At 33.9% G+C, this 15,426-nt stretch overlaps 1 protein-coding gene across 1 annotated transcript; it reads left to right on the forward strand.

Moving 5' to 3' along the window:
• Positions 1-4,771: 4,771 nt before the first annotated feature.
• On the forward strand, positions 4,772-6,403 carry LOC133196090 (uncharacterized). The gene is made up of 6 exons (XM_061332031.1): positions 4,772-4,785; positions 4,899-5,060; positions 5,269-5,467; positions 5,645-5,837; positions 6,056-6,300; positions 6,395-6,403. The coding sequence occupies exons 1-6, from the start codon at positions 4,772-4,774 to the stop codon at positions 6,401-6,403; spliced, it is 822 nt and encodes a 273-aa protein (XP_061188015.1).
• The last annotated feature ends 9,023 nt before the right edge of the window (positions 6,404-15,426 follow it).

Genomic DNA, 15,426 nt, shown 5'->3' on the forward strand with positions numbered 1-15,426 from the left:
TTATTATTTATAAGGATAGTTTAGTTTATCTATGCTACTTCTTTGTATTTGTATTTCCTTAGGAGTACTGCATATTTGTTATTAGTTCTAGAAATGATAAAAGCTATTTTTGTTGTAGCGGGAAGATGCATTTGCTATTTGTGTCATAAACTTAATTTTTCTATGGGTACACATGTAACTTTTATAGATAGAGAATTACTGATGGGATGGTTTCATAATGGAAATTCTCGCCTCGACCTTTTAGAAGGACACTTTTCCGTATGAGTGACATAGGATCCATATATTTTGTTAACTGGGTGTTGAGAGGACTCAATCTATTCATCACACTTCTTTGGTAGCATCAATATAAGTTATGAGAACAGTAGTTCTGTCTTAGAAAATAAAACGCCAAGGAGGAAAGGGGTTCCTAAATGTCACGTGATTGATAATTGAATGTTGCTTTACGTCATTTTAGAATTTTTCACCCAGATAAAGAGATCATCCACTTAAGGTGAAATGTCACAATTTTGATTTATGCATGGTTTCAGTATTGACCAACACCTACCGTGGGACAGGACCTCCTTCTTTAAGATAATATCCAAAAGACCCATGACTTTTACTTTCAATGCTGAGGACTTAGCAAAGGCACTGTCACTACCCGTGTTAAACACCTTAGTTCTTGACGCAGCAGGGAAAGAGAATTTAATCCTCAGGTTTCAAGAGTGCGAAAGGAGTGTCATCTCTTATGGTCCATTTTGTACCTGGGATGTTGTAGAACTCTGTTAGTCCATGGATATACTAAAACTTCTGATATGCGTAGTGGAAGGAACTGTTGAAAATCTACTCCATTGTATGGAGTGCCGTTGGGGGGGGGGGGGGGGGGGGGGCTCGACTTTATACATACATTTGTGTATTATAGTTTAGATAGCATTTTAAATTAAATATATTGTTTTACATGCGTAATTAAATTGAATCAAAGCAACTCTTACGATGTTATTTCATTTTACGTTGATATATATATTTTTAATACAACCGTTCTGAGTTTTATGTACTGACTATTAACATGTACTTGCATTAATATTTTCATCCTGTAAATTAATGAATTCTTTATTTTTTTTTGCAAATGTAGACTATATTTTATAAATTACAACTTAATTTTGATTTAATCACAAACAAAATTCATTCAATGCCTTAAACATTTGATACACAACTTTTATAGTTCAATAGAAACTTAGAAATCTCATTTCTTGCATGGGCATTTTATGCGTACAATAGGTACCACATCTATAGAAACAATGCACAATTACAATATAAAAATATATGAAATAATACTTTTAATTAAATGCTAATTAAACATTTTTCAACATCATACGAGGTGCATTTTATAAAGATTTACATTCAAAATATGCAAAATGTGAATGCTTGCCATAAAAAAATATCTTTAGCCTTAAATTAAACAATCTTTGCACTTATTACTTAAGTCTGATATGTTTCCGACATAAATAAACAATTTTTGATCATTTACATCTAGAAACATGGATAGAAACTTGAGGTAAATAGACCTACCCTCAATTTTTCTTTACTTGACGGCCGTTTGTAATCTTTAAATCACGCGACTTAGGTGATCGATATTGAAAAACAAACATCAAAATCATGAAATACAATGATTAAAGTTACATAAAATCACAAAATGGCCTTATAGAGAATCATCCTTTTTAATCTTTATACATTTACCAAAACATCTTTTGCTTAAGTGATCAATGTAAAACCTTGATTTAGGTTATATTACATGTTTGTAATGTTTAATAGTCCTGAGTATAAAATTTGAGAAGTCATATACTTGCAACTTTTGGTCTCTTTCTTAAAAAGAAATTTCTGAAAAACTGCATAAAAATAGCATGATCAAGCTATTCTGAATATCTTAATAAAGCTTTATAGATAAATCCAAAGATAGAGCTCAACCTGCTTATAAATATGAAGCAAGCCTGAAGTGAATACAAATGAAATAGAGTTCAAAGTGTCCACTTTAGAAATCTAAATTAGTAACACAAAAAGGGGTCACCCCACAAAAAGATTTAACACACAAAATGCGGATATTTAACACATCTGTGTACTAGGTATATCAACAGGCCAGTACAATCAGTACATTTAGCTATGTAGCTAGAATTACGTACCGTAGCTTTATTTAGCTACTTTAGGTAGCTTTATTTAGCTATTTCAATTCATCTTTTCACAATTTTGCTTTTTGTTTCAAAAAGACAAAAAAATCACAAGTAGATGTCCACTAATATTTATACTAGGGGTTATTTAAAAAGCAATCCAAAGCAGAGATAGTTAAAACATTGCATTTGAACACTTTGAGCAAAAGATGTATTTCCATTGTTTGAGTAACTGTGCACACCTCGTATGCGGTGAGGCGTGGATAAGTATGATTACTTCAAATTGTGCTGAATAATTACCAATCAATTATCGTGTTAACCAACACTGGTCTTCTTTGTTATTTCATTCAAGAACTAACTGTTTGGTCACAAATTAACTGTTGTATATATCCCTAAAACTTTAAGAACTTTGATTGCAATTGCGCAGAAAAAGACACATCTTCAAGAGAGATTTTTTCATGAATTTTTTTGCATATGAGTTCAAAGATGAAAATTACCACTGCATCAAAGTGCAATTTTCTGCACATCCTGAGAAGAGTGCTAATTTAAGAAATGAAATTGATTTGGTAGCTAAATAAAGTTACCTCAGGTGGGTAATTCAAACTACGTCTAGCTAAATCTAGTGATTGTACCAGACCTGATCAAGGAGCAAAATTGCAATTTGTACCATAATCGACCACACCAGCAATGTTCATTTTATTAAAAAACAAAACAATCATCAGATAAAATAGCTTTATTAATAACGATTAATCTAATGCCCATTTTCAGCAACTTTATCAAAATAAAAGCTAACAATTTAGCTCACAACCCAGCTTTTTGCGCTTTGAAATGGCGCATGAGAAACTCCTTAAAAAACACGTAAAAAATACTTACGTTTTCAAATAATATTAATGCAAATCTTTTTTCACGTAAACTTTGCTTTATCTTGACCTTTACCAACAAGGAATCAGGATTATCTAACAGTCCAGGAATAAATGCTGTGCAATGAAATAGCTGTAACTTGCGAAGTTCCTCTGTCTAAGAGCAGGCGTAAACAAATAATGACGTCAGTCTTGACAGGAAGAGGGTAAACCAAGTTCGAAAAAGAACGCCGAACTCCGAAATTCCCATATCGGATATTTACAGTTATCGTCAGTGTTTTTGATTGAACATTGATATATTTCTTCATATAAAATAAACTTCATAACAGTTAAATTAATTTTTTTTCTTAATTAATACACCAACTAAAAAGTTTTCACTTCCCCAGAAGTACGTGTAAAGTTGACAACTGACTACGATGCTACACTGAATGCCAATAATATGGAATATGTGTGAATAGTATCAGAAGGAGTCATAACGCAATATACCGATATACCAGTAGAATTGCACACCCCTTAAATTTAATTTCCACTGAACATAGTTTAAAAATATAAATCACAAGAATGTATATATAGGTCTCCCATCTTTTTAAAAGAATTTCCACCCATCTGTGATGCATCGGTTTTTGCAAAATCTGTTATTTACTAGAATTTTTCATACCCAATAGAAATATATCTTTTGGAAGAATGCTTTTCAATCGATGTAATGAAAAATATTGTTCAGTAAAAGAATTCAAAAATTAAATACTCTTTTTATTTTCTAGTAATCAATTATTTAAGTGGCACTAAGGGTAATAACTTTTTCTCATGTATCTTCATTCAGGCATTTTCTTTATAATACTTCTGACGGCGGGTGTTACCGGTCGGCAGGGGATGCTTACTCCTCCACCGCACTTGATCCCACCTCTGATGTTTGTAGAGGTCCGTGTTTGCTCTGTTTCCCGATTTGTGTTGTTTCAATGGACTTTTGAGCTTGATTACTGTTTGTTATCTCCATATGTGAAGTAAAATGGTTTTCCTTTTGTTCAAAATTCAAACATATTTATAAAGTTACAATTATTTTGAACCTACAGCATCAGAATTATGTATTTGAACCAGTTTTTACATAATTTAAATAATACTATTGACTAAATATGCACGATTTTTTAATGCTGAAATATACTTCTGTTTACTTATGTTTGGTGTTTTAAAACATATGGTAACCTATACATTTTTTGAGACTATCAATTGATTAATTATTAATTATCAATTGAAAATAAATACACCTTTTCTACTTTGAACCCATAAAATTGTAAGGGGGAAATACCTTAAGATATCAGACAAATATAAACAGAAGTATCTACATGTATCAACATTATAAAATCTCTCACATTTGGTACACAGCAATATCTAAATGACCGAAAAACTGGTTTAAATAACTTAATTCTAATTATCAATGTTCTAAAAAATCGTTACTTCAAACATGTGTATAAATTTTGTATATCGGGGAAACCAATCCCCAATAACAATTTAATAGAAAAAAATGCAAAAAGAACCTCCTCCCCTTTTTAAGTCACATATAATGATGTTTAAATTCTGCATGAAATATGTTTCCAAATCCGCTTGGTACTCTCTTCATGCATTAATAGAGAGCTTTAGTAACTTGAATACTCCGAACGTGTACGTGTAGCATACACGTACACGTACATAACCGCAACTTTTTATGCATTTGCGTTAAGTTACGCGTACGACCGGAAGTACTTGTAGCAGACGTAAACACTGTAAACATACACAAACATGTGTGAATTAAGGTAAGTAGAAACACAAGGAGAAATGAAAAAGACAAAGTTTAAAGAAATTCAAGTGTTTTTTAATTGTTAATAAAAATCCACACAGGTTTAAATTCAATTTTACAAACTTTTAGCAATGACGACTTGCTGTTCATGCTTGATGAGAGGATCATAGATCAAGAAGAATTATTCATTTTATGGTCATCTTTTAATTGCCGATCTCCCCAGCTTGCTCCTGATGGTCCTAGGTTAAATTTTGATGCACTAACAGATGAACAAAGTTTTTCGATGTTCAGGTACATGTGTAATAACTAGAGAAGGCCTAAACATCAAAATCATAGTAAAGGGTAGATAAAATTTTTATAAAACATAATGTTTTTTTTTTTTTAAGGGGGGGGGGGTGTTGCTTTTCTTGAAATCTGGATCGACAGCTGTAAATTCTTCGAAATGACGAACTAAAGATTAGAATAGAAAGGTATCAGCAGACATAACATTTATTTATAGGTTTGGCAAAGATGATGTATTGCGTTTACGGACTACTTTGGGTATTCCAGAGAAAATAATTTGCAAAAACAAATCGGTTTCCAGTAGCCTGGAAGCACTTTGTATACTTTTGCGCAGACTAGCGTACCCTAACAGATTGGCTGATCTTGTTCCCATATTTGGAAGAAGTGAGCCCGAGATGAGCTTGATCTTTAATTCCGTAATTTCTATTTTTTTTAATGCATATATTCCCTATAAATATTTTTTCATGGCTAAAACGTAAACGGATATTCAATCAATCTAAAGTGTAAAGTGAACTTTAAAAAAACATTAAGGATAAAAATAGACGATTTTAACAATGGATTAAGTATAAATAAATAAAGTACTTATTTTATAGACATTGGATTTCATTTACAAGGTGCATGGAGATAAACTGACGTCTCTAAACCAAAGATGGATACAAAGAGATTTGCAGACTTTGATGAATTCAGTAGATAGGCTTTGTCCTCTACAAAATTGTTGGGGATTTATTGATGGGACACTACGTCCAGTATCACGACCATCTCAGTATCAAGAAACTATTTACTCAGGTACATATACAAATACTTGCTTACTCATTTCAGGAATACCGAGGTATTTCAGAACAAAAACAGAACTCTAAAACTACAGTGAAAAGTCATTTATAATTTCCAAATGATGCAGTTCACGTGCCAGTCATACCAGACGTGTATGTATGAAAACATGCACTACTCATTTTAAATAAATTTAGTTTTTTAAACATATCAACATTTATCTTCTTAAAATACAGGGCACAAGCGGATACATGGGTTGAAATTTCAATCGGTAATGGCACCAAATGGTCTGATTGCCAATTTGTCAGGACCATACGAAGGAAAACGCCATGATGCAGGAATTTTTAGAGAAAGCAACCTTGCAAATGATCTCTTACGTAACATGAATTCCCCGAATGGCGAACCTTTTTGCCTATATGGCGATGCAGCATACCCCATCAACCAACATCTTCTCGGGCCCTTCAAAGGAATCAACCTTACAGCACAGGAATTGGAATTCAACAGACAAATGTCGTCCGTTCGACAATGTGTTGAATGGGGATTTAATAAAGTTTCTAAGTTATTTGCATTTTTAGGTCACCTGAGTCACTCAGGTGACCTATTGCTATCTGTTTTTGTCTGTCGTCGTTCGTCGTACGTCGTTCGTCGTTCGTCGTCAATCGGTCGTAAACTTTTGAACATTTTTAGCTTCTTCTCTGGAACCACTGAACCAATTTCAACCAATTTTGGCATATAGCATCTATGGGTGAAGGGGAACAAAAATTGTGAATTTCATGGTCCCTGCCCCCCTGGGGCCTGAGGGGTGGGGCTAAAACCACCAAAAATAATGCAATCTTTAAAAATCTTCTTCTTTACTCCTGGACATCAAGCAGTCAAACTGTTGGCATCATTGTAATAAGCATGGAGCCCTCTATCAAAATTGTGAAATTCATGGCCCCAGGGTCAGGGTTTCTGGCCCCAGGGTGGGGCTATATAGATCATATAGTGAAAGTGCATTATTTCTTTGAAAATCTTCTTCTCTGCTCCTGGGTATTAAATAAAGTTACTAAGTACATAGTTATGATGAGCAAGAGTGCCTCTTCCAAAATTGTGAAATTCATGGTCCCAGGGTCAGGGGTTCTGGTGTTAGGGTGAGGCTCTATTGATTATATATAGTGAAAATGCATTATTTCTTTGAAAATCTTCTTCTCTGCTCCTGGGTATTAAATAAAGGAACTAAGTACATAGTTATAATGAACAAGAGTGCCTCTTCCAAAATTGTGAAATTCATGGCCCCAGGGTCAGGGGTTCTGGTGTTAGGGCGGGGCTCTATAGATTATATAGTGAAAAAGCATTAATTCTTTGAAAATCTTCTTCTTTGCTCCTGGGCATTAAATAAAGTAACTAAGTACATAGTTATGATGAGCAAAAGTGCCTTTTCAAAAATTGTGAATTTCATGGCCCCAGGGTCAGGGGTTCTGGTGTTAGGGCAGGGCTCTATAGATTATATAGTGAAAATGCATTAATTCTTTGAAAATCTTCTTCTCTGCTACTGGATATTAAATAAAGTAACTAAGTACATAGTTATGATGAGCAAGAGTACCTCTTCCATAATTGTGAATTTCATGGCCCCAGGGTCAGGGGTTCTGGTGTTAGGGCGGGGCTCTATCGACTATATGGTGAAAATGCATTAATTCTTTGAAAATCTTCTCCTCTGCTCCTGCGCATTAAGGTGATAAACTAAGTACATAGTTATGATGAGGAGGTGGGCCTCTTCCAGAATTTTGAAAGCCATGGCCCCTGGGACAGGGGTTCTGGTGTTAGGGCGGGGCTCTATTGATTATATAGTGAAAATGCTTTAATTCTTTGAAAATCTTCTTCTCTGCTCCTGGGTATTATTTAAACAAACTAAGTACATGGTTATGATGCATAAGGATGCCTTTTCAAAAATTGTGAATTTCTTGGCCCCTGGGTCAGGGGTTCTGGTGTTAGGGCGGGGCTCTATAGATTATATAGTGAAAATGCATTGATTCTTTGAAAATCTTCTTCTCTGCTACTGGAGATTATATAAACAAACTAAGTGCATGATTATGATAGGCAAGGATGCCTCTTCCAAAATTTTTAAATATATGGCCTCAGTTTTTGGGGTTCTTGAGGGGGGGGGGGGGGCTCTATTGATTATATAGTGAAAAAGCATTAATTCTATTAATCATTAATTAATCCTGTCTGCTCCTTTGTGTTGAGCTGATAAATAAATTGCTTAGCTATGATGAAAATGGGAGCTTCGAACAGAATTTTTAAATCTTGTGGTCCTAGGGTCAGGGGTTCTGGCATAACGAAGGGGGGGGGGGCGGCAGCTTTTGATAATATAGTGGAAAAGTGTTAATTCTTTGAAGTCCATAGTTATGATGATGAGGGTAACTCTTCCAAATTTGTAAATTTCTTGACCCTTGGTCTTGGGTTCTGGTGTTAGGGTAAGGCTTTGTTGAATCTGTAGTGAAAATGCATTGTACCTGTGAAATTCTTCTCTGCTTCTGGACATATTGGAAGCAAACTGAGTAAAAGTTTAAATGATATGAGTATTTCTACCAGATTTTTAAACATCTGAACCATTGGTCTAAGCATTCTGGTCCTGGGCAGGGCTCTATTAATTTGTATTCTACTGAGAGAAGTTATTCCCCTTTTCCATTCACCTTTGATAATTAATCACTGTAAATAATGTATTTGAAAGGTTAATAGAATAAGATAATTATGCAAGAATGTTTATGGTATAATTAAAAAAGTACTTTCTTAGTTTTAATAAACAGGTAGACCTGTAAGTTATAGATAAATAAAAATGAGACAAAAATAACTTATCTTATTAAAAGTTCTTCAAAGACCATAAGAGAGGTCAATGCTAGAGGTCTTAGTATGGGTTATAAATAGTACAGAAGCACTAATAGTTTGTTAATAGTCTGCATAGTATTAAGTGGGGGACAGATTAGAACTTAATTTATGAGTTGATACTGAATACTAGACTAATTATTTTGTTGATCCTGATCTTCCTACTTCTCTTGCTTTAGGGCAACAAAGCTTCAACTATCAGTGTATTTAACTTCTAAATTGTTGTATTATACTCAGGTGACCGTTAAGGCCCTTGGGCCTCTTGTTAGACTTCAAAAAGAATCTAAAACTGTACCTGCAACCAGTAGGGAAGTATTACTTGGTTGGGGCTTTCTTGACAAATTGTCATACGTGCCTGTATGGAAGTGTCACGACTGACTATTTTGGAGTAGTACCCCCATCATTAGAGGAGTACGTTAATAACTTGTAGATTTAAACTGATTAAAGAAAAAAATTGATGAAACTTTTAATTACCCCCCCCCCCCCCTTCCCAAATCATTGTTGTTCATATGTATTGATTTAACTTGAACACCAGATAAGAACCATTGATAGTCATAATTGTAATTATTTAATTCTAATATTTATGACATCAACATCATAACAACATCAATAAAAGATTTTTACAACAGAAATTACTTGTTTACTTTGTTAATGAGTTCTTTGAACAGATCAATCATTGCTTTCCTTTCTTCCTTCTCCAACGCAAACCTCTCTTGGTCTAAGACCTGTCTTTTCTCCTCAACTTCTACCCGTTTCTTTTCTAATTCTATCTTTTCTTTGTTTAACTGGTTCTCCGAATCAGTCTTCTTCTGCAGAAACTCAATCATACTGGTAGCACTATTAGAAGATCTTTTTCTTTTCAAAACAGGCAGTTCATCGTCTTCACGAGGATCTGTAGTCAAACTGGCAGTTGCTAGAATGAAATTCAAAGGGTAATTTAGAATTATTATTAGTATGACATGATTTATGAATCTATGTATGTTGGACTCCATAAATACCTAAAGAAATTTCCTAATTTGTTTTTACTTTCGTAGTGAATTACTGTAAGAACATTTTAATTAAATCAAAATCCATCAGACATACATACATGCAGTCATGTTTTCCATAGCTTTTTTCCGAATCAGCATCCCCTTCTCATTCTCCTTCTGTTTCTCTTTCTTTTGCTGATGTTGTGACTCTGACAGCTCTAGAACTTCCCGCAATAATTGCTCCTTTTTACTGTAATCTTCATCGCAACCGGATCTGTGTGTATTAAAGTAAATTTTAAAAATCTTTCAACTTTAATTCCTTAATATATATTAAAAGAAAGTTTATCAAAGCCGAATGCAACAATTCATACCGGTAGAGTTTTTCCCGGTCTTCTGATTTAAAGTAGGACAATAAAAGAGAGGTCCGTTCCCTGCATCTTCTCCCATCTATGGCGACACCGTCATATATCTCCATAAAACTCTCTGCTATTTCAAACCACTTATTAGCAGCATCACCTGCATAAGGATTTACAGCAGTCACACATATAAGGAGGTCAATGTCATGCTTCACAGAGAAGCGAAACATCTTCTTCCTTGGAGTTTCAGCTGCTGCCATGTGTCAAGGACCTGCATTGAAATCTGTTGCATTAAATATTTTGAAGACTTATTTTTATTATTTTATCATATTTTTAATTTTCTAAGACTAAATAGGTACCCATAGTCTTAACTAATGAAAGCGAGTTATTATTATTATTATTATATCATAGAAATAAATTAATGTATTGTAGATTTTTTTTATTTCTGTTTAAAAACACAATATTTAGGCCAACAATAAAAAAAAAATATATTTGTCTGATGTAGTCCAACCGGGAAATGCAGATTGTTCGTTTTATTTTTTAAAGTTAAAGCTATATATGGCGTATCTGAGCTAAAAAAAAAATAAAAATACGAGATTGAGTGAACATGATAAATTGTTATTTACGTTCAAATTAAAATTTTCACCGATTTTGAGTTTGAATAACCCCATGTTTCTATTGTTAAATTGACTTTAAACTGTGTCTGATATTTAAATGCGGAGTCGGTGCTACACGCGATTAATTGCTTCTGCTTTGGATGTGTAAGCAAAAAATATATATGATTGATTTAGATTGTAATGTTTTCTTTGACACTGGGAACTTAGGCTTTATAAATCTTTATAACTGTTTTTAAAAAACATCTAGGTATAAAGGGGACGACCAGTTGATTCTGATGGGAAAATGGGGGAAGGGGGTTTGTTGGGTGGCAAATTTTGTCAAGAAAGATTATTTATCAATTATGCCCAAGATGACCAGATACAGATTAACTCTTTCTTTGGAAAAGGTAACCCCCCCCCCCCAAAAAAAAAAAAAAAAACACGCACAAAACAAAACAAACAAACAATGAAACTTCTTTCGTCAACACATCATATTTTGCATCAGTCAATGTGATACTGTTTATTTTGTTAAAGATGGAAGACATATTATTTATTTTTCAACATTACTTATTTCCAAAATTGAAATCTGCCAGCCCCCCCCCCCTCACCCCCACACAAACAACTCCCAACACATAGATCTAATGACACATACAGTTTCGTATTAAATAGCAGCTACGAAAGTTATGAAAAAATCTTATTGCATACATTATTATATAAATTTTTCATTGAGCCAACCGACTTTCCTCAATTTCAGGTTTTTCTCTACTTTCAAGTTTTGCATGATAGCGAGTGTCAGTGCACTACAGACAGAATTTGGTCCTTTGTGAATGAAAATGCATATGATTCTTATGTAATATATGCTTATTTAATCATTTTTATAAACATCATTTGTTAAAACTCTCAGAAAATTGCATAGACTTGAAATAAAATTACAAGTTATTTACTTACGTGTAAATCAAACGCCACACGTTCAATACGGGTAACTACACGTCACAAGAACGCGAAGGAACTTCAAAGTACACACATTCTGATGACGTCATACGTACAAGGTCGCTATAAACTTGTAACTAAAGCTCTCTAATATCGCATATAGGGACGGAAGACCTTCTTGTTGCCATGCCAACAAGTTTCTAGTTATTATTAATTTTTCTTTCTGGGTACTTTTTTGTCCGTGAGTAATATCGGAAACTACACATCTGATTGAGGTGAAACCTTTTTAGGGTCAATAGGAATGTTATGTAGATTTGCGGAACGAAGGTCATTTTGCGCGCACATGCATGCACGTGCGTGCGCGTGCAATGAGTAAAATGACCAATATACTTGATAAAGCCAAAACTTTCATATCTTTTGATGAAATACTTTGATACTCAGAATATAAGAATACATTAATAGTGTAGACAAGATGACATGGTAAGAATGTACATGCATGCACGTGCGCGCATGCGCAATGATTGAAAAACCGATACAATTGATATAGACTTAATTTGTACATTTTTTGATTAATTGTTTTGAAACTCAAAATGTAAAGATATATTAGAAGTGTAGACAAGATGACATGGTCAGCGGACACATGCATGCACGTGCGTGCACGTGCATGCGCGTGCAATGAGTAAAATTACCAATATTCTTGATATAACTATAACTTTCATATATTTTGGTGAAATAGGTTGATACTCAGAATATAACGATATATTGATAGTGTAGACTAGGTGACGTGGTCAGCATGCACATGCCTGCACGTACGCGCATGTGCAATGGATTAAATAACCAATACTCTTGATATAGGCTTAACGTTTATATGTTTATGCTCCCCAAACGAAGTTGAGGAACATATTGTTTTTACTCTGTTTCTTATTATTATGTTCCCCAAACGAAGTTTGGGAACATATTGTTAAGGTCTTTCGTCTTCACGGAAAACCTTATAGTGATTCTACTGTTTCTTATTAGGTCTTCCGTTTTCAACGGAAGACCTATAGTGATTCTACTGTTTCTTATTAAGGTCTTTCGTCTTCACTGAAGACCTTATAGTGAATCTACTGTTTCTTATTAGGTCTTCCGTTTTCAACGGAAGACCTATAGTGATTCTACTGTTTCTTATTAGGTCTTCCGTTTTCAACGGAAGACCTATAGTGATTCTACTGTTTCTTATTATTATTAAGGTCTTTCCTCTTCACGGAAGACCTTATAGTGATTCTACTGTTTCTTCTTCTTATTATTTTTCATTTTTATTTTTTTGACCTTTTCAAATCGCGATATCTCAAAAACTACTCAATGATTTTCCGACAAATTTTCAGGAATAATGTGTTATTTCATGCCATTTTGAAATATTGAAAAAGCTTGGAAAAATTAACTTCCAGTCAGGAATTATTACGATTTTTCAATTTTTCCACTAAAAATCTAGTCCGTGAATGTTCTCAGAAACTGTTAAAGGTAAAAGTCTGAAACTTTCAGGTATGATAGAAGGTGATTTGTAGATGTGTGATGAAAACATTTCGTGTGTCGTCGCCACTTCCGGTCGTCACAGGAAGTTATTTAAAAAGTGTAATTTTTTTTAACTTTTTTGTTTTTCATTATTTTTTTTTTTTATTATATTCAAAAGTTATATAGAGAGTCTTATCAGAATGCTAAATATGTAATTTGTTAAAAAATTGATTAACTCGTACTCCAGATATGTATTACTTGCTACTTTGATGCGAAGCTCTTTGATAGCGTAATGGTTAGCGTCTTGAATTTTCACACCGCAGCACAGTTAAGGTGCCAAATGGAAATATCGGCGAATTTTTTAGATAGAAAATACATTCTTTACAAGGATGGGCGATTCTTTTTAGGACTTTACTATTATCGGACAAATGCAATGTGGTTAAAAACTAAATGTTGAGGACGATTAGATTTCTTATTAAGACTTGTCACGTGATGTGGCAGTCACGTGATTTTAGCAAATATACCTGAAGTATTGAGGTCAACCATAAATTCTAATATTGCAATGGCATAACCAAGTTAAAAATCTAAGTTTAACATTTAATTATTTTCAACACCCTTTGTAGTTTGTGAAAAGTGCTGCGAACCTATATAGATTCTACTATATAATTGCTGAAATTACATTTGTTAGACCGTATGTTGAATATTTTGCTGGTCAAGTACATTAAATATAGATATAATTAATTCATTTGCAAGATTTCAAGAGGTTCGCAGCACTTTTCAAATATTTTTATACTTCTTCATTTTATGTGTAAAAGCTTGTCATAATTCATTGAGGGTATGCCCTTGCAATATATCGATTTATTACGACCCTTCTATTACCCTTCAGTGAATCTGCATACAAATATACGACAGTATCGCTTGTCTAGAGAATGTACGGGAAGTATATGAATAAAATCATAAAACAGACATCGCATCCAAGTTAATGGCCTCTTATATATCTACAATTTATATTTTATTTAATTACAAAATACATTTTTCATTTTATAATTATAACTTGACCCGCCTCTCACTGCATACAAACTGCGTCAAATTTTCCGATATGACGTCACATTGACAAGTGCATTGCGATCAGTGAATTGTTTATATATTGCTGTGTAGGATTTAACCAACGACAATAATGTATGCACTAGTTAGTATTGATGTACTTTAAAGCTATTCATAAGTTTAAAATAGCAAATCATTTCATTTTGTGGTAATTTGAAGAACTTATATTTTTGTGTGATGTCATAGTAAGCATTTCCCGTATAAATTAGGCCCCGCCTCCTTACTGCAGCCTTAACTGTGCTGCGACGGGTGACTCGTATTCAATCCCCAGAATGTCCGATTTTTTTCACACTGTTGTTTGGGCTCAATTGTAAGATTTTATCTTTAAAGGGGGGGGGGGGGGGTGTCGTTCAATGTCAGAGCAATGATGTTTGACTTCAACGTCACAGCAATGGTGTTTTACTTCACAATGGACTTTTGCGAGAACACTGACTTTTACAGTTGACGGCTTACTTTGACATTTAAACCTGCGTTATGTACGGTGGTACGGAATTGATAATAGATAAGAAAACATAAATAATGGTTAAAGTTATGGTATTAGGGGCACGTACATCATTTACCAACACCAGAGATATTGGAGGAAGAATAAATTTACTTGAAATGCCTTATTCATGAGAGATAGTATCTTCTTTTATTTTCATTTTCTTCAGGAACTAAATAATGAAGAAAAACATGGAAAACAAAGGAAAACTTAACAGGGGTTGGTTAAGTTTGGAAAGGGAGGGGGTTGTTTGTATGTCAGTTGCTTTTCCCTTCCTAGACAAGTAATATGGGCTTTGAAATGACCGATTATTATCGATTTAGTAAATGTTAACCTAAATATTTATATTGCAAAAGAGCTTCCATATATTGTCCTGGTGCAAAAGTAAGTTGATTGTAAAAGTCAGCGCTTCTCGCAAAAGTCCAATAGCAGTGTGTCTTTTTACTCCTTCATAAAGAGTTTGCAGTTGAATTTTGCACTAATTAATGTGCAAACATGCAATTGTGATATGACAAAGCAAGGAAAATGTAAATGTAGCTAGATACTTATGCATTTGAATCACAAATTGGAGATTTGTCAAATTATGTTTTGAAAGTAGAATTTATCATTTTCTCATCGCGTAATGGTTAGCGTGTTGAATTATCACACGGGTGACTCGTATTCAATCCCCAGAATGTCCGAATTTTTCACACTGTTGTTTGGGCTCAATTATAAGATTTTATCTTTAAAGGTTGGGGGGGGGGGGGGGGAGGGGGGTATGTCGTTCAACGTCAGAGTAACGGTGTTTGACTTCACAAAAGCAGTGTGTCTTTTTACTCC

Source organism: Saccostrea echinata, unplaced genomic scaffold, assembly GCF_033153115.1.
Source record: "Saccostrea echinata isolate AGI-Se365-2 ecotype Australia unplaced genomic scaffold, CSIRO_AGI_Sech_v1 ptg000030l, whole genome shotgun sequence".
In the NCBI taxonomy this organism is placed as follows: Eukaryota; Metazoa; Mollusca; class Bivalvia; order Ostreida; family Ostreidae; genus Saccostrea; species Saccostrea echinata.

Bases quoted from the DNA above. Each gene is read 5' to 3' on its own strand.
- LOC133196090 (XM_061332031.1), top strand. The intron at 5,061-5,268 runs GTACATGTGTAA...ATTTATTTATAG, and splicing joins CAAAGTTTTTCGATGTTCAG to GTTTGGCAAAGATGATGTAT. The intron at 5,468-5,644 runs GTAATTTCTATT...CTTATTTTATAG, and splicing joins TGAGCTTGATCTTTAATTCC to ACATTGGATTTCATTTACAA.